This window comes from Tamandua tetradactyla, chromosome 4 (assembly GCF_023851605.1).
Source record: "Tamandua tetradactyla isolate mTamTet1 chromosome 4, mTamTet1.pri, whole genome shotgun sequence".
Taxonomy (NCBI): domain Eukaryota; kingdom Metazoa; phylum Chordata; class Mammalia; order Pilosa; family Myrmecophagidae; genus Tamandua; species Tamandua tetradactyla.
This window is the reverse complement of record NC_135330.1, coordinates 41,358,689-41,379,663: the sequence shown is the minus strand read 5'-3', so window position 1 is coordinate 41,379,663 and position 20,975 is coordinate 41,358,689. Positions and strand designations below refer to the sequence as shown.

The window sequence follows — 20,975 nt, the reverse complement described above, 5'->3', positions numbered from 1 at the left end:
AAGAAGACATAACAATCATAAATATTTACGCACCGAATCAGAATGCCCCAAAATACGTGAGGAATACACTGCAAACACTGAAAAGGGAAATAGACTCATATACCATAATAGTTGGAGACTTCAACTCACCACTCTCATCAATGGACAGAACATCTAGACAGAGGATCAACAAAGAAATAGAGAATCTGAATATTACTATAAATGAACTAGACTTAATAGACATTTATAGGACATTACATCCCACAACAGCAGGATACACCTTTTTCTCAAGTGCTCATGGATCATTCTCAAAGATAGACCATATGCTGGGTCACAAAGCAAGTCTTAACAAATTTAAAAAGATTGAAATCTTACACAACACTTTCTCGGACCATAAAGGAATGATGTTGGAAATCAATAATAGGCAGAGTGCCAGAAAATTCACAAATACGTGGAGGCTCAACAACACACTCCTAAACAACGACTGGGTCAAAGAGGAAATTGCTAGAGAAATTAGCAAATACCTCGAGGCGAATGAAAATGAAAACACAACATATCAAAACTTATGGGACGCAGCAAAGGCAGTGCTAAGAGGGAAATTTATTGCTCTAAATGCCTATATCAGAAAAGAAGAAAAGGCAAAAATTCAGGAATTAACTATCCATTTGGAAGAACTGGAGAAAGAACAGCAAACTAATCCCAAAGCAAGCAAAAGGAAAGAAATAACAAAGATTAGAGCAGAAATAAATCAAATTGAAAACATGAAAACAATAGAGAAAATCAATAAGGCCAGAAGTTGGTTCTATGAGAAAATCAATAAGATTGATGGGCCCTTAGCAAGACTGACAAAAAGAAGAAGAGAGAGGATGCAAATAAATAAGATCAGAAATGGAAGAGGAGACATAACTACTGACCTCACAGAAATAAAGGAGGTAATAACAGGATACTATGAACAACTTTACGCTAATAAATACAACAATTTAGAGGAAATGGACGGGTTCCTGGAAAGACATGAACAACCAACTTTGACTCAAGAAGACATAGATGACCTCAACAAACCAATCACAAGTAAAGAAATTGAAGCAGTCATTCAAAAGCTTCCTAAAAAGAAAAGTCCAGGACCAGACGGCTTCACATGTGAATTCTATCAAACATTCCAGAAAGAATTAGTACCAACTCTCCTCAAACTCTTCAAAAAATCAAAGTGGAGGGAAAACTACCTAATTCATTCTATGACGCCAACATTACCCTCATACCAAAACCAGGCAAAGATATTACAAGAAAAGAAAACTACAGGCCGATCTCTCTAATGAATATAGATGCAAAAATCCTCAATAAAATTCTAGCAGATCGTATCCAACAACACATTAAAAGAATTATTCATCATGACCAAGTAGGATTCATCCCAGGTATGCAAGGATGGTTCAACATAAGAAAATCAATTAATGTAATATACCATATCAACAAATCAAAGCAGAAAAATCACATGATCATATCAATTGATGCAGAGAAGGCATTTGACAAAATTCAACATGCTTTCCTGTTGAAAACACTTCAAAGGATAGGAATACAAGGGAACTTCCTTAAAATGATAGAGGGAATATATGAAAAACCCACAGCTAATATCATCCTTAATGGGGAAAAATTGAAAACGTTCCCCCTAAGATCAGGAACAAGACAAGGATGTCCACTATCACCACTATTATTCAACATTGTGTTGGAGGTTCTAGCCAGAGCAATTAGACAAGAAAAAGAAATACAAGGCATCAAAATTGGAAAGGAAGAAGTAAAACTATCACTGTTTGCAGATGATATGATAATATACGTCGAAAACCCGGAAAAATCCACAACAAAACTACTAGAGCTAATAAATGAGTACAGCAAAGTAGCAGGTTACAAGATCAACATTCAAAAATCTGTAGCATTTCTATACACTAGCAATGAACAAGTGGAGGGGGAAATCAAGAAACGAATCCCATTTACAATTGCAACTAAAAGAATAAAATACCTAGGAATAAATTTAACTAAAGAGACAAAAAACCTATATAAAGAAAACTACAAAAAACTGCTAAAAGAAATCACAGAAGACCTAAACAGATGGAAGGGCATACCGTGTTCATGGATTGGAAGACTAAATATAGTTAAGATGTCAATCCTACCTAAATTGATTTACAGAGTCAATGCAATACCAATCAAAATCCCAACAACGTATTTTTCAGAAATAGAAAAACCAATAAGCAAATTTATCTGGAAGGGCAGGGTGCCCCGAATTGCTAAAAACATCTTGAGGAAAAAAAACGAAGCTGGAGGTCTTGCACTGCCTGACTTTAAGGCATATTATGAAGCCACAGTGGTCAAAACAGCATGGTATTGGCATAAAGATAGATATATCGACCAATGGAATCGAATAGAGTGCTCAGGTATAGACCCTCTCATCTATGGACATTTGATCTTTGATAAGGCAGTCAAGCCAACTCACCTGGGACAGAACAATCTCTTCAATAAATGGTGCCTAGAGAACTGGATATCCATATGCAAAAGAATGAAAGAAGACCCATATCTCACACCCTACACAAAAGTTAACTCAAAATGGATCAAAGATCTAAACATTAGGTCTAAGACCATAGAACAGTTAGAGGAAAATGTAGGGAGATATCTTATGAATCTTACAATTGGAGGCGGTTTTATGGACCTTACACCTAAAGCAAGAGCACTGAAGAAGGAAATAAATAAATGGGAGCTCCTCAAAATTAAACACTTTTGTGCATCAAAGAACTTCATCAAGAAAGTAGAAAGACAGCCTACACAATGGGAATCAATATTTGGAAACGACATATCAGATAAAGGTCTAGTATCCAGAATTTATAATGAGATTCTTCAACTCAACAACAAAAAGATAGCCAACCCAATTACAAAATGGGAAAAAGACTTGAATAGACACCTCTCAGAGGAGGAAATACAAATGGCCAAAAGACACATGAAGAGATGCTCAATGTCCCTGGCCATTAGAGAAATGCAAATCAAAACCACAATGAGATATCATCTCACACCCACCAGAATGGCCATTATCAACAAAACAGAAAATGACAAGTGCTGGAGAGGATGCGGAGAAAGAGGCACACTTATCCACTGTTGGTGGGAATGCCAAATGGTGCAACCACTGTGGAAAGCAGTTTGGCGGTTCCTCAAAAAGCTGAATATAGAATTGCCATACGACCCAGCAATACCATTGCTGGGAATCTACTCAAAGGAATTAAGGGCAAAAACTCAAACAGACATTTGCACACCAATGTTTATAGCAGCGTTATTCACAATTGCAAAGAGATGGAAACAGCCAAAATGTCCATCAACAGACGAGTGGCTAAACAAACTGTGGTATATACATACGATGGAATATTATGCAGCTTTAAGGCAGGATAAACTTATGAAGCATGTAATAACATGGATGGACCTAGAGAACATTATGCTGAGTGAGTCTAGCCAAAAACTAAAAGACAAATACTGTATGGTCCCAATGATGTGAATCGACACTCGAGAATAAACTTGGAATATGTCATTGGTAACAGAGTTCAGCAGGAGTTAGAAACAGGGTAAGATAATGGGTAATTGGAGCTGATGGAATACAGACTGTGCAATAGGACTAGATACAAAAACTCAAAAATGGACAGCACAATAATACCTAATTGTAAAGTAATCATGTTAAAATACTGAACGAAGCTGCATCCGAGCGATAGGTTCTTGTTTTGTTTTGTTTTGTTTGTTTTGTTCTTATTATTATTACTTTTATTTTTTTTCTATATTAACATTCTATATTTTTTTCTGTTATACTGCTAGTTCTTCTAAACTGATGCAAATGTACTAAGAAACGAGGATCATGCATCTATGTGATGATGTTAAGAATTACTGATTGCATATGTAGAATGGTATGATGTCTAAAAAAAAATTGGTCAGCACAATACTGCCTAACTGTAATGTAATTATGTTGGAACGCTGAATGAAGTTGCATCTGATCTATAGTTTTTTTTTGTTTTTTTTTTCTTTCTCTTATATATTTTTGTACTTTTTAGTTTTATTTGTGTTTTCTCTGTGTTATCACTTTATTTCTTTTTCTGTTGTCGTGCTATTTCTTTCTCTAAATCGATGCATATGTACTGAGAAATGATGACCATACACCTATGTGATGATATTAAGAATTACTGATTGCATATGTAGAATGGATTGATTTCTAATGTTGTGTTAGTTAATTTTTTTTAATTAATAAAAAAAAAAAAAAAAAGGTTAAGGTAATCTTCTGTTCACATCTTACTGAGTCCAGCTGGGTAAAGAATGAAAATAAAGCAAGATACTTTAAAAAGAAAAGAAGTCAATATCAAAAAAAGTAAAAGGAACTTCTAGAAATGAAGATTTGAGTCGTTGAAATAAAATGAAAACCTCAGTGAATCCACTTAAACAATAGTTTAAAAACAAATGAAGAAAGAATTAACGAACTAAATAAATATCTAAGGAAATCCATTAGGCTGTAGCAGAAACAGAAGGGATGGAAAATATGAAGGAGAGGTTGAGGGATCTAGAAGACAGAATGAGAAGGGTCAATATGTTCCTAATTAGAGTTCCAGAAAATGAGACAAAAGAGAATGAGCAGAAGGAAATAACTTTTCTTTAAAAATGAATGACTCAGGATTGCGATGATAAAATTTAAACTTTCCATCCTTCTATATTCTGGAGCAGCTAGAAGGAAAAATGTGGAGAGGATCGCATGGTAGCCCAGGACAAACTCTGGGATCTGCCCTGCAACTGCTTGTTGAAGAGTGCTTTGAACACTATTGCTTTTTTATTACTTTGCTTTGTATATATGTTATACTATACAATAAAGAAGTTTTTAAAAAAATGAAAAAAAAAAAAAAAAAGAAAGAGGCTGTTAGTAATATGGGGTAAGGAGATGGAACTAGCTGGCATTCTGGAAAGGCTGAGCCTTCTAGGTTTCAGGACTTATCTGGTCCAGGGACCCATCTGGAATCAATGACCACTTAATGAAGCCGACTCCATAAATAACAATCTTTCATGATAAGCATAAATAATTATGAAAAGCAGGATTGAATAAAACAGAAACATTAGGGAAGATATGAAAACACGTTATCACTCAGAACTTACTGTAGACTTTCACTTCATAGTGCTTTATCATTTCCCCAGCTTCATTAGTGGCTACACAAGAGTATCTCCCAGCATTATCCTCCTGTGCATTTAGGATCTGTAGAGTTCTACCTCCTGAAAAATCATGGAACATCAGAGCATCTTTGTGATCATGATGGCAGCAGAGGACTGCCATCACCAAATCACCAGTTTTAGTTCTTGTTATTAACATATTTCTTCTTATACATGCCCATTCTGTGACAGACTTTTGACATAGGAGAATCCACAATACAAGTGGACACTGTAAATTGTGTGATGACAATCATTAAGTCTTCAGTGTTCCTCTGTGATAATGACTCTCAGGCCCATTTCTGTGTCTCCCAGCCCTCTGGACACCATGCTAACTAGGACCCTTATTTCACTGTCTTCAGAAACAGCCCTTTGTCTTAATCCTCTCTCTCCTCTCATTTACCTGGCAAATCAGGAGAGACTAATCTTACTAAAACACAGTTTTTGTCATGCTGCTTTCCTCCTTAAAAATCCTCAATGGTTCTCAATTGGATTCAGTATTAAGTTAAACTCTTTCATCCAGGCATTCACAATATGACTGCTACTCAATTGGGGGTGAGGAGGCTACTTATTATTACTTGGACATGGCTAAGCGATATCCACTTTGTGCCTTCCATACACTAGTTCCCCTGCTAGATCTCAAACCTTTCCTAACTCATTTCTTTTTTAATATTTTTATTGACAAATCTTCACAAAAATACAGTTCATACATGGTGTACAATCAGCGGCTGACAGTATCATCACATAGTTGTACATGCATCACCATGATCATTTTTAGAACATCTGCATCACTCCAGAAAAAGACAAAAATAGAAGAAAGAAAAAACCCATATATTCCATACCCCTTACCCCACCCTCTCATTGACCATTAGTATTTCAACGTACCCAATTTATTTTACCCTTTATCCCCCTTATTATTCATTTACTTTATGCCCATATTTTTTTACTTCTCTGTCCATACCCTGGATAAACGGAACACCAGACATAAGGTTTTCATAATCACACAATCATGCTGTAAACATTATATCCTTATACAATCATCTTCAAGAATCAAGACTACTGGAACACAGCTCAGCAGTTTCAGGTACTTCCCTCCAGCCACTCCAATACACCATAAACTAAAAAGGGATATCTATATAATGTATAAGAATAACTTCCAGGATAACCTCTCAACTCTGTTTGAAATCTGTCAGCCACTGGAACTTTATTTTATCTCATTTCTCTCTTCCCCCACTTTGGTCAAGAAGGCTTTCTCAATCCCATGATGCTGGGTTCCAGTTAATCTCAGGAGTTCTATCTCACGCAGCCATGGGAGATTTACACCCCTGGGAGTAATGTCTCATGTAGTGGGGAAGGCAGTGAGTTCATCTGCCAAGTAGGCTTAGAGAGAGAGGCCACATCTGAGCAACAAAAGAGGTTCTCTGTAAGTGACTCTTAGGCATAATTTTAAGTAGGCTTAGCCTGTCCTTTGCAAGAATAAATTTCATGGGTGTGAATACCAAGATTGAGGGCTTGGCCTATTGATTTGGTTGTCCACACTGCTTGCAAAAATAGAAATTCTCCAGGCGGGGACGTTGAATATTTCTGCCTTTCTTCCCACTCCCCCAAGAGGATTTTGCAAATACTTCTTCATTCACTGCCCACATTACTTTGTGAAATATCAGGGCATCACACTAACCTGAACAAACCAACAAGATCTCAGGGCCTATTCAAGATTCCATGTACTTATGGTGTTCAACGGAACTGACCATACAAGTTAAATTTCTCCTAACTCATTTCTAGCCAACTAAATTCAGTAACTTTCTCTTAAGTCTGATTCAAGTTCTGACTTTGCAACAAAGCTATATTTGACCACTTCAGGCCATAGCGAACATTTTTTTTATTTTGAATTCTAATAAAACTCATCATTATGCCATTTATCACATTCCATGACTGTTAATCCTCCATGATTATCTCCATATCTATGTTGCTAATTAACTTTTCATGACAGTAAGTTTCTTAAAGCCAGTGATCACATAATCACACATTTTAATTCTTTCTTATTTCTACAGTGCCAGGTATTAAGGAGAAATAAATAAATTCTATCTAAATACTAACTCTCCTTCAAGGTTTAATTCAATAAGAAATGAATTTATTCTTTTTTTTGGCATTCCACATTATAATACGCTCTAGCAATTAACTACATTGTGGTATGCACATTTTATCTTTTATTTAGGTATTCTACTACTCTCTCAAAAACAATTAGTTACCTTGGATTAAAAGATATATGCAAACAATTAAAAACTTAAAATATAAACAGAACACAATCAATAACATAGGAACTTTCACAAAAAATAACTAATGATTCTGCTTTTATACAATAAAAGATGAAGCAAATGCATCTTGGGAATCTGAAGTTAACTAAATACCTGGAAGAATCCGAATATTTTGGTTAGTTTCTAAAGGAGCTCCATCCTTAAACCAGGTAATTGTTGCCGGGGGATATGAGTAAGCTTCACAGACCAAAGACGTGGGGCTATTAAGGATAACAATGACATCTTCAGGACTGCCATCATTGTCTATGCCAGCAATTGTAGGAGATACTGAAAAAGATTTAAAAGTTGATGAAAGATAAATTATAAATTTCTCTATTTTATGCATTTCTAAATTCCATTGTGCCTACTGATGTGATTCCATTCCTACAGTTACAGGAAACAATTGATTATCTTTCTTGTTCTACAAAAAATGAGTGAGATCCCTTTAAACACTCACAGAGTAATAAAGGAGATAAATAAATCATGGGGATGTTGGTGCAGGATATCTGGAGGCATGGCATTCAATCCAATCTGAGGGGTAGAGTATAAGGACTCTCAGCAGGTAAGTTCTCCTAAATTGAGCATTCAAGGGTTACTGGTAGAAGAGGTAGGGTACTGTGGGTAGAGGAGAAGAAAACAGTGAGGAAAAATGGAATATAGAAAGGTTGGATTTAATGGCTTTAATATTGGAGCCAACAGCAGCAATGCTACCAGGCAGGGGCAGGTACATTTGCTCTACAAGGGATAATGAAGGACTGAAATAGAATGCTGAAGGAAGGCACAAAGAGATGGGAGTAATTTAAGAAATATTTAGGAGATGGGGCCAATGGTAGGACTTCATAGAATCTGGGGACAAAGCGAGGCAGAGGAGTCAAAGATAACTTCTAGTTTTGTTTTGTTTTTTTCCTTGGGAAACTAGTTAAAATGCACTGAAGCAAGGGAAATGGAAAATGTAACACAATTTGTTCATTCAGAAGGGGAAGGAGGTTTATTCATTCTGAATATCATGCATTTTGAGTGCCCATGAGAATTCCATGTAGAAATGTCCAAATCAGTTATACATAGGAATCTGAATCTTGGGGAAAAAATATCATCTTGCAGATATGGATTTTTTGAAAAGTTGAGTTGGTAGGAGATGATAGATAAACTTCTGGAAATGCAGTTTATCATTCAAATACAATATGAGCTGGAAGGTGAGGACAGAATATGAGGGGCCCCAATGTTTAAGAAATGGATCAAGTAAGAGACCATAAAGGAGAGAGAAAAGGAAAGGAGCTACCAAATGTAGGCAAGGATAATAGGAAAGAGCACTGTCAAGGAAAATGTGATCCATAATGTCCAAAACTTTAAGATAAGGACCATAAAAATATTCATTGGCTCTAGTAATAGGGTGGTCCTTGTCAGAGCAATGTCAAAAATGATGTGGATGGAAACTAGATTTCTGTAGGCAGAGGAGGCAAGAGAGTAAAGAGAGAGCATATAAACAAGGAGTTGTTATAATAAAATGAGATGGAGACAGCAAAAGATGAGGCTGCAGGTAAGGCAGAGAGTGAGAATGACTATGGCTAATGTACCGAGAAAGTGGGAAGCTATTGGACCAACAGCGTAAGTGCATGCAGTAACTGTTAACAAGAAGAAGGATAACTCACTGGGAAAAGAAAGGAAAAGCACTGTGGTGACTAGGTGGACTGAAAACTGCAAACGCTCCCATCCTAGGAAAATTGGTATCTCTAGGAAGGATAAGATTTCATTAAAGCAAGAAGATGGAGGGAGTTTTAAGTCAGATTTCCAGAGAGCAGAAAGAACAGGAATTGAATATGGGTCAGTACTACGAGGGGTCAGTGATGGGAGGAAGGAACCAAGAGGAACTCAGAATGCTAGGAGAAGGTGAGCTACAGAAGGGAGGTAACCCAGGGCTGGGCATTTGCCTTTGTACACTGACTCACAGGGACTGCAGGCATGTTTGGAAACTGGCTCATGAAATCTCAATCATATCTATCTACATATTCTGTTATTCAATGCTATGTGTTAGGCACTAGGGCTAAATCTTATATAAGAAAAACAGGGTACAGCCCTTTCTGGAGAGTTTATGGACATATAATTATTATTTCTAAATACTATTCATTTGGCACTTACTTATACACCATAGAGTACTGTGATTTCGCTTTTCTCACATGCACATCACCTCTCTCCAATTAGACTGTCAGCTACCTGAGGGCTGTGCTACGTGGGTAGTTCTTACGTATGGGAACACCTATGTACTTCCCACAGTCTAAACAACAACCACTAAAAAAGAAAACTGCAAAAATTAGAGTTAGTACTCAAAAATTGGCAGCTTTGCTGATTTTAGTAGGACAACAAATATTCTGACATTAGTAACTAAGTAAAACACATACGGGTAGTGCATTTTAAAATTCAAATTCAAAACATGAACTGCGATTTAAGATCTATTTTGTCATTCCTGAGACATGAACTTAGCTTTGGTGCTGTAGGAACTGAATATACCAACATACTCAGTTAATTCATCACTCTTGTTCCACAAGGCTATAATATGGATAATTACCAATAGTAGCAGAGCACCACAAAGGAAGGATCCAAAATATCAGCTTGAGCCCCCTCATTTTTTTATCTGCTTCTCTTTGACCACCACTCCCTTATTATTTTACGACTAACTTAATATCTATCTTATTCACAATTGTGTCCCTAGCACAAAACACAGTTCTGGAACATAGTATGTATTGCAGACATAACGGATGAATTTATGAATGAATGAGTTAATAAATGAAAGAAGAACCAACTACTCTATACAAGCTCTTGTTCTCCTTATGTTACGGAAGTCTATGATAGAAACATTAGGTATAAAGAAAAAGAAAAGGAAAGAACTTAGCCTATACGTCCTGTGTGATTCTACAGGATTTTTGAAACAGTGCTTACACCTACCAAACACATTAAGACTGAAACTTTTGCTCTTGTCACCAGCTGCGTTCGAAGCCAAACATGTATATCTCCCAGTGTGTGACACTTGGGCGTTGGTAACTTCAAGAAAGCGGCCACCAGACATGATGTGGTGCTCCTCGTCTTCTTGGAGAAGCTGCCCATCTTTGTGCCATGTTATTTCTGGCACTGGATTCCCTGTAAGAAAAAGCTATTTCTTAAAAGTTGGTTCCTAACCATATATCTGCAACTGATGAACCCTGAAAGAAAAAGGATGTTTTCACTCATTTGCCTATTTAAATACCTCACTTCCTACATAATGCAGTAACTGTCATTTAAAAGTAAATTTGCAAACATTATTTCTCTTAGAACAATAATGGTTATGTTACAATTTTAAGATGTACATACAGATTACTAATCGTTTTCAAATATAGATGATTTTTTGTGTGTGAGTGAAATGGTTTTAAATTAGTCTTTGTGTTTAAATTTATATCAACTCTTAGGCTATTATAATTAAGAATATTTTTATAACACTATACTTTAAAAAGAATGGAGCGTGCATTTTTATTAAGATGATTAGGATTTTTTTTCATTCAGGTTAAAGTTTTACAGAACATTTCATATGTTGAGAGAAATCTGTAAAAAATAAAATTTCAATTAAGTAACTCAAGAAACATGTTTTTTGAGTTTATGCCAGTATTTCTAATGTAGATAGGATAGATGGAGAGATAGATAAATACATTATTCTTTTACTATTTATGGCCTATAGGGAAAATATTTCATCTTTTTCAATAACACATTAAAATTAAGTTTCAAATTGTTAAAATATTTTTTTGAAATTTTAAATCCATAAAAGCAAGTTCTACCAGGAAAGACAGCTTGGATGATATTAAACTAAAAGGCTTGAGGTAAAGATGTTGTAAAATTTAAGTAGCAGTTCTTTATGTAGCAGTTGTGAATTACCACATCATTTCTAGAGAAGTAATTTAACAGGTTAAGTAATGGTATATGTCACATTCTTTCTGTGTGCTTTTCAAATGAAATAAGAAACTCTTAATGGTTTCCTTAAAATTCAGGCTTTCCATAAAATGTAATGAGCTTCTGCTGTTCCTTCAAAACTGCAAGACCATCTCCAATACAAATACAGATGTGAAAATGTCCTCCCAGAAAAGTGTATTAAGAAAAAGGGACAATTTTATTTCAGGATAATACCCTGGGTATTCCCCATTATAATGCAATGCCTCTACCTGCCTATTTCTTTGAAATGAAATTAAGAAAAAAGGAAAGGAAAGGAAGACACAAGGAAGGGAAATTAAGGAAGAGGAGGAACGAGAAATAAAGAGGAGGTGAGGCAGAAAAAACCTACAAAGTAAAAGAAGAAATAAAGAAAAATAATTTTTTGAATTGAAAGAAAAGACCAATATGTCCATTTGATTTTTTTTCGGAGGGGGAGGCAGTGTGCATGGGCTGGGAATAGAACCCAGGTCTCCCACATGGCTGGCAAGTCTGCTTGATTTTTATTGTCATGGAATCTGAGCTTCCCCCCCCCCGACATTTCTGCCAGTTATACTGGAGTAGAATTCCATTTCAAATGCCTATTGGTATTTACTAAACTTATTCCTATTTAATTAAGATATACAATGGAGGCAGTAAGTAGCCACTGATGAAACAGCAGAAGTACCAGAGCTGGGCCCCTTACCTGTCACTTCACAAGTCAGTGTAATGCTCTGTTTCTCTTTTACCTTCAAGTCTTCCAATATATTCTCGCCTACAATGTGAGGTGGTACTAAAAAAGTGGAAAAAAGTAAGTCACAAAACTAACAGCAGGATATTATTATGTAGGCATTGCTACTTAAATTTTTATTAGCTATAACCTCAAAAAGAATGCTCCAAATTCTCATTCATTACTTGATTACTAGAATAATGTCATAAAAATAACTCTAATTTTAAGATATATTATGAAGTTATATGCCAGGAATACAATTATAATAAATCTAATTGTAATGTAAATTACAAGATTTGGATAAAAATGTGTCTGCAAGTTATTGAGTTAGAAAATGTATTAGACACTTATTTCTTCCACTATAACTGAAAATAACTTACGTTAAGTTATCCAGCATCTCAGAATATTGCAGAACAATCACAAACTGACAAGATATGGTATATCAGCCCTTTCAATCAGTCTAATCGCCTCCCAAACATTCTAACATTGAATTATCATCACGTATGAGTGTTCGGGGCCAAAGAACACATGGGCATACATCTAGCTGTAAATAAATTTCAACTCTGCTTCCAGAATGCATTTTAGCCAGTTAGAATCTTTTCTAGACATTGGAAATTACACAAGTACCTAAAACTGAAAGTCCAAAGATTTTTCTTTCTTCTCCAGCTGCATTCCTTACGATACAAGTATACTGGCCAGCATCTTCAATTCTGGTCTGCATCAACCGTAGAGTTCTACCTCCTGGAGATGCAAACCACCAGATGACTCACAAAGAAAACTGGAACTTTACAAGTTGCGTAGACTAGCTAAAAATCTAATCAATACATTTTAAAGGGCTTTAAAATGAATATATGCATATTTTAAAAAATAACGTTTTAAGCCTATATAAAACAGAATAAATAATTCAGAACAAATTTCCAGTTCAGTAGATTAAAGAAACAAACACAGCATAAATACAATACTGTATGACAGGCAAGCAAGAATGGCGTTTTAGACAGCAGGTGATTTTTGAACATAATCTTAAAAGGTGAATATATTTTAACACACAGAGGAGCTGAGAGGTGCCATTCTAAGTGGAGAGTGGATCAGAAGTGTGGATCTAGATGTACTACATCCAGAATGCAGATAATGGTATCAAAGTTAGAGTAGGCAGAGAAAATGCTAATAGATGAGACTAGATAGAGTGTGGCCAGATTCTGTGGGCCTTTGAATATCATGCTAAGGAGTTTAGACTTTATTTTGTACATTAACAACTTTGGAAGTGCATAAGGAAAAAAAAAGTCATCTACTGACTTCTGATGACAAATCACAAATGTGAATGACAATTGTGGCAAGATGTCTCAGAAAAGATTCCCTGTGCAGTTGAGCATACAAAAACGGAATTTATAAAGAAGACTGGACCAGTGCCCCAGGTTTGGTTGACAACTATGAATAAGTGATAAATGAAGCCAAGAGGAATAACTACCAGTTTTCAATTGTTCCTAGAATTATTTACAGCAAAATTTATGGGGTTATCCCACTCAAGAGCAACTCTCTGTTTCACTTTAAGAGTTTGGCCCCCTGTGTAACATTGGATTTGAAGAAAGACTGTTTGTTCAAGAAGGGCATGTAGATGAGAGCGAGGCTAGGATATGGAGGTGTTATTTGGAGGGAATGACCATGTAAGTTCAGAGGAAAAGGAGCCAGCAAATGAGGCGGAAACAAAGCCTACACAGAACTAAAAGACAGAGAGAGTGGAATCCTAGTAACCATTTGAGAAGAAATGTCCACAGAAGAAGACTAACTCATTTTGTAGATTTTATAATAGTTTTTCAAATTGGTATTAATTTTGCTTGTACTCTGAATTTGCATCAAAACCACTTGAAATGGTTAAAGATGAAATTTTCTTGTAAATATTCACCTGGATCTGGTTTTGTCATGAGTTTACATCTGCTTTCTGTTTTTATAAACACGAGCTGTCATAAAGCTTTTGCTGGAAGCAACCACTCCTTCCCAACCCACTGAACAGTGAACTGAGTAGCACCAGTGATTGGGCCTTATTTACACAAACAAAGCTGATTACCTCAAGGCAGTCCTTTTCCAATTGAATTTAGACAAAGTTGAATATAGAAATAATCTAAACATGCTTAAAAAAAGCTTTGGTTAATTAGGAAAGGCTTCAAATACCCACTGCTACTCCAGGATAGTGAGACCACAGTATGATTTCCTGTTGAGGGAGATTTAAGCAAGTCAACTTTTATGAGTCATTGCTGGCGCTGCAAATCTTATGATCTTTCTTTTATCTTTGTTTCCTGGTCCTCTCACCTACTCCAGGAAAAAACATAAGCTATACTTATGGAGACATTTCTTGCACCTATTAAATTTTTATAGCAGTTACTTTTTCTTGACAGATAACTTCATAACAAAGATAAGTCCTTTGTCAATGTACCTCTTTCAGAAAAGCTGTACTTTAAGTCTTAAGAGAACTGATCTTAATGAAAGGGAAGTGTGCAGCAGAACAAGAAAGGACAGAGCAAGTCATATGCCATTCATTTGATTCTCATTCCTCTATGCACAAGACACATGCTCGGACTGTAAAACTGAATGACCCCTTTGGCAAGCACCGCAAGTTGAAATATTTTGAATGTGTTTGCTCAGAGATATCCTGCAGCTAGTCAAGCCAAACAAAATAAATAAAACCAAAATACAACTTAATGCAAATCTATAATAAGCCAGAGTACATATATCATTCTATCTTGCCTTTTACATTTCCAGGAGCTCTGAGGTCGTTATTGCATTTAAAGTGCTTACTTTTTCAACAGTAGAGAACTTCAAATAATAAGCCAAACAATAGGAGGACCATTTTCAGACAAGGAGAAAATGTGTTCAGGTTTTGATTAGCCAAATTTCAAATAACTCTTTGTCATTACTGAGAATTTCCTAATACTCTAATTAATCAGCAGAGACTGTGAGGAACGTGAAAATGAAAGCTTCATGGATGGACATAAGAGCAGGCACTGCTCGTAGCATATGAGCCGGCACTGTATTAATAGCTTTACATACATCAACTCATTTCATCTTTATGACAACCATAAGAGGAAAACACTTTCAATATCACTGTTTTACCAGTGAAGAAATTGAAGTTAGCAGAGTTAAGTGACCTTCCTGAGCTCATGAGTGAATATTGCAGACAATAAATAAATAAATATGCTTGATAGCAATGTGCATTCCTCTTCAAGTCCAAGCTCCTATTATGTGTAGACCAAGATGATGGAAAAACAGAGGGACCTTAGACATTTAGGCCTAATTCCAATAGTAGAAATGATTTTTTCTGAAAAAGCTTTCAAAAGTGGAAATTTATGCTTTGCTTGAAAAGCTTTAGGAGCAGGGAGTTCAGTACTTCCTAAGTAGTTCATCTTTATTTTAAACAACCTAAATATCTTTTAAGTTGCTATATGAGATCAACATCCATCCATAGAATATTCCAAACACTGAATTAGTTTTAACCTCTGGAATTAGACAGAACCAAAATAATCCTTTGCTACAACATGGCTCTTCAAATACTTAAATGTAATTTTCATGATTTAACCATTTACTTTATTTTTCCAGGTTAAATACAATCAGACATATCATTTGAGGTCATTGACCATTGTGTTCACTGTTCTTTGGAAATACTGTCAATAAATCCTTCGTCTAGTCTTCCTGGTGATGTCTGTTAAGTCCAGAGTATAAGCGGTCTTACTTTCCTTATTGGGGAAAATATATTATTTTATTTATGTGGCAAAACATTGCATCTGTTTCCTTGACAACCATATTACGTTGTTGGTACATGCAGAGTAAATAAAATTCTGAGATCTTTCCACAAGAAGAACTGTAAAGCTATATCTCACCACAATTTCATATGCATAGGAGTTTATTAACCTTCACTTTGTCAGATTTTAATTCAAAAGTTCCAGTATGAGGTAGGTTTGAATTCTGATGCCTTCATTCAACATTTTAGGTATTCTTCTAAATATCTAAGTTTTATTAACAAAAGAGCTAACAAATTCATCCTCTTTGTTTGTATCCAAGTTATTAGTAAAAAGGGCCTAGTGCAGATTCCTATGATATGCCATAATTAAACTCTCTCCAAGTTTATTTTGATCCATAAAATTTTTACATAATTTTATGAGGAATAAGCTAAATATCTGTTCCACACTAATGGTAGAAGTCTAGCTCACAAGAAACAACCTGACCCTAGTAATATAAATCCACTTAGATTAGAGTCATGAGTAAGTTGAAATACTCTGTTACAGACGTACTTTATATAACGTGATTCAAACTCTATTATCTGCCTGGGTTTTTAAAAATATATATTTTTTCTATTATTTCTATTAGTAGGACTATTATTTTTATATATTTATATCTTTGCTGATTTATTAACTTTATCTCCCTTCTGTAAGTACCAGTCTGAGTGCATTCAAACATATCTTGGGTGTCTTCTTCTGACTTTGTGAATTGAGCCTGGGTCTCTCACATGGCAGGCAGGCATTCTGCCACTGAACTATATGTGCATCTCTGCTTAGCATTTTTTTTTTTACATGGACAGGCACCAGGAACCGAACCCAGGTCTCCGGCCTGGAAGGCAAGAACTCTGCCACTGAGCCACTGTTGTCCACCCCCTGCCTAGCTTTTAATAGATCCTCAAGTAGAATTTTACCAACTATATGAGATATGGGCCTTGGTTTGGTGGGGAATTACCAACAAACCAAGTGTAAGAGGGAACCTTCAATGCAAAATCAAATAAATACAAAACTTTAGATGACTAAAGGAAACCAGCTTGCAAAATAACCTTATTAAGACAATCAAATGCCCTGAACACAACAGAAAATCATAAAGCATGTGAAGATCCAGGTAGAAATGACCCAGCCAAATGACCAAATCAAAACACCAGAGGGGACAGAATGCTCAACAACCACTAAAGGGAATAATGCTAGCTGAAAAAAATGACTGGAGAATGAGGTCTGGAGGAGTTGACAGAATTAAAGAGCAGTAAGGGTAATTTAAAGGATAAAAAGAGAGAGGGAAAAGAATATATAGATCTGACAAATAAAAACTAGAGGATAAGATGGTAGATTCAAGAACTGGTTTTACAGTAATAATTTTGAATGTTAATAGGCTAAACTCACCAATTAAAAGATACAGATTGGCAGAATGGATTTTAAAAATAATACATCTATATGCCATCTATAAGAGGTGTATCTTAGACCCAAGGACACAAACAGATTGAAAATGAAAGAGAAAAGCATGTTCTATGCAAGCTGTAACCAAAAGAAAGCAGGAGTAGCTAGACTAATATCACATAAAATAGACTTTAAATGTAAAGACATCAAAAGAGACAAAGAAGGACACTACATATTAATAAAAGGGACAATTCACCTACATGAAATAACAATCACAACTGTCTATGCTCCCTATCAAGGAGCTCCAAAGTACATGAGGCAAACATTGGCAAAAATGAAAGGAGTGACAGGTATCTCAACAATAATAGTTGGAGATTTCAATATACTTTCCATTATAGACAGAACAACTAGACAGAGGAACAACAAGGAAATAGAGAATCTAAACAATGTGATAAACATATTAGACCTAATAGAAATATGCATTCTTCTCTAGTGAATATAGAACATTCTCCAGGATAGATCATGTGCTGGGACACAAAATCAGTCTTAATAAATTTAATAAGATTGAAGTTATTCAAAGCACCTTATCTGATCGCATCAGAACAAAGCTGGAAATAATTACCAAATTTCATAAATACATGGAAATTAAACAATGTACCCTTAAATAATCAGAGGGTCAAAGAGGAAATAGCTAGAAATTGGTAAATATCTGGAGATGAACAATATTGAGAATACAACATTATCAGAACTTATGGGATGCAGGAAAGGCAGTGCTGAGAGGGCAACTGATTGCCCTGAATGCATATATTAAAAAACAAGCAAAAACCAAGTCCTTAACTTCTCACCTGAAGAAATTAGAGAAAGAACAGCAAATAACTCCAGAGCAAATAAAAAAGATTAAAGCAGAAATAAACGAACTGGGGAACAATAAAACAGTAGAAAGAATAAACAAAACCAAAAGTTGGTTCCTTGAGAAAGTCAACAAAATTGATGAACCCATAGCTAGATTGATAAAGTAAAAAAAAAAAAAAAAGAGGATGTAAACAAACTGAATCAGAAATGAGAGAGGGATCACTACCAAGGACCCTGAAAAAAAAGTAAGAGGATTCTATGAACAACTGTTTACCAACAACCTAGGCAACTTAGATGAAAGGGACAAATTCCTAGAAACACAGCAACTATCTATACAGTCTCGAGAAGAAATAGAAGATCTCAACAAACCAATTATGAGTAAAAAGATTCGATCAGTCATCAAAAATCTTCCGACAAAGAAAAGCCTAGGACAAGATGGCTTCACAGGGGGATTTCATCAAACAGTCCAAAAAAATAACTAACAACAATCCTGCTTAAACTCTTCCAAAAAATTGAGGAAAAAGGAATGCCACGACTCATTTTATGAAGCTAACATCACCCTTCTACCAAAACTAGATAAAGATGCTACAGAAAAGGAAAACTACAGACCAATCTCCCTAATGAACATAGATACAAAAATTCTCCACAAAATACCAGCAAATTGAATCCAACAGCACATTAAAAGAATTATACATCATGACCAAGGAGGGTTTATACCAGGAATGCAAGGGTGGCACAACACAAGAAAATTAATATAATACAGCACACTGACAAATTGAAAAGGAAAAATCACATGACTACATATCAATCAATGCTGAAAAAGCACTAAAAAAATTTAGCATCCTTTCCTGATAAAAACACTTAAAAAGGAAGCATTTGAAGGAAACATCTTCAATATCATAAATGGTATATATGCAAAATCCATAGCCAGCATCATACTTAATGTTGAGAGATTGAAAGCATTTCCCCTAAGATCAGGAATAAGTTAAGCAGGCCCACTGTCACCATTATTATTCAACATGGTACTAGGAGTCCAAGTTGGAGTGGTCAAACAGGAGAAAGAAATAAAAGGCATCCAAATGGGGAAGGAAAAAGTAAAACTTTCATTATTTACAGATGACATGATCCTATACTTGGAAAACCTGTAACATTTCTATGCACAAGTAGTGACCTATCTGAGAAGACAATTAAAGAAAAAATTGTATTCAAAATAGTGACCAAAAGGATCAGGAATCTTGAAATAAGCCTAACCACGGATGTCAAGGACTTGTACACAGAAAACTACAAAACATTGCTAAAAGAAATAAAAAATGATTTAATAGATGGAAAAACATTCCATGGTCATGGATAGGAAGGCTGAATGTCATTACAATGTCAAGTTTACCCAAATTGAACTACTGATTCAATGTAATATCAATCAAAATTCCAACAACCTACTTTGAAGACTTTGGAAACACTATTATCAAATTTATCTGAAAGGGAAAGAGACCACTAATAGCTAAAGATATCCTGAAAAAGAAGAGTGAAGTGGAAGGACTAACACTTTCTGACTTTAAAACTTACTATAAAGCCACAGTGGTCAAAACAGCATGGTATTGGCACAAAGATAGAAATATCAATAAATGGAATAAAATTGAGAGTGTGACGAGAGACCACCAAATCTATGGACAATTGATTTTTGATAAGGCCCGCAAATCCACTGAACTGAGTCAGAATAGTCTTTTCAATGAATAGGCATGGAAGAATTGGATATCAATAGGCAAAGAATGAAAGAGGACCATACTTTATACCCTCTACAAAAATTAATTCAAAATGGACGAAAGGCCTAAATGTAAGAGCCAGTACCATAAAACTTCTAGAAGAAAATGTAGGGAAACATCTTTAAGATCTAGGAATAGGAGGTAGCTTCTTAAACTTTATACCTGAAGCACAAGCAATGAAAGTAAACAGGTAAATGGGAACTCCTTAAGTTCAAGAACTTCTGTGTCTCAAAAGACTGTACAAAAGGTGAAGAGGCAGTCAACTCAATGGGAGAAAATATTTGGAAATTACATATCAGATAAAGGCCTGATATCTTGTGTACATGAAGAAATTATACAGCTCAACAACAAAAGAACAAAGAATCCAGTTATAAAATGGGCAGAGGATATGGATAGACACTTTTCCAGAGAGAAAATACAAATAGTTAAAAAGTACATGAAGAGATGCTCATTTTCATTAGCTATAAGAGAAATGCAAATCATGATAACAGTGAGAAATCATCTCATATCTATGAGAATGGCTGCTATTAAATGAACAGAAAACTACAAATTTTAGAGAGGATGTGGAGAAATTGGAACTCTTATTCACTGTTGGTGGAATGTATAATGGTGTACCTGCTGCAGAAAATAGTTTGGTGATTCTTCAGAAAACTAATATTGAGTTGTCCTATTACCCAGCAATACAACTACTTGGTATATACCCAGAAGAACTGAAAGCAGTGACACAAACAGAAATTTGCACACTGAAGCTCATAGCAGCATTATTCACAAATTGCCAAAAGATGGAAACAATCCAAGTACCCATCAACAGACAAATGGATAAACAAAATGGGGCATATACATACAATAGGATATTATGCAGCAATAAAATGAAATGAGTTCCCTAAGCATATGGCAGTACGGAAGAACCATGAAGAAATACTGCTGAGTGAAATAAGTCAGACACAAAAGGACAGATACTGTATGATTTCATTATTATGATTCTGGTAAGGGTCATCTCATAGGTTACCTTGCAAAATATATAGCAGACCTAGATGTACACAGAAGCTGGAGACAGGGGAAAGGCTATCCAAAGAGGTTGAACTTAAATACA

The 20,975-nt window shown here is 35.4% G+C and overlaps 1 protein-coding gene across 4 annotated transcripts in view; it reads right to left on the bottom strand.

The window, feature by feature from the left end:
- Window positions 1-20,975, bottom strand: part of HMCN1 (hemicentin 1) — a 531,301-nt gene that overhangs the window by 134,830 nt on the left and 375,496 nt on the right. For all 4 annotated transcript variants that reach the window (XM_077157239.1, XM_077157240.1, XM_077157242.1 and 1 more), the window contains 5 exons: window positions 12,757-12,870; window positions 12,106-12,192; window positions 10,413-10,604; window positions 7,587-7,760; window positions 5,131-5,244 (listed from right to left, as the gene is read on the bottom strand). In XM_077157239.1, the coding sequence (XP_077013354.1) occupies window positions 5,131-5,244; window positions 7,587-7,760; window positions 10,413-10,604; window positions 12,106-12,192; window positions 12,757-12,870 (681 nt within the window). The remainder of the gene's footprint in view (window positions 1-5,130; window positions 5,245-7,586; window positions 7,761-10,412; window positions 10,605-12,105; window positions 12,193-12,756; window positions 12,871-20,975) is intronic.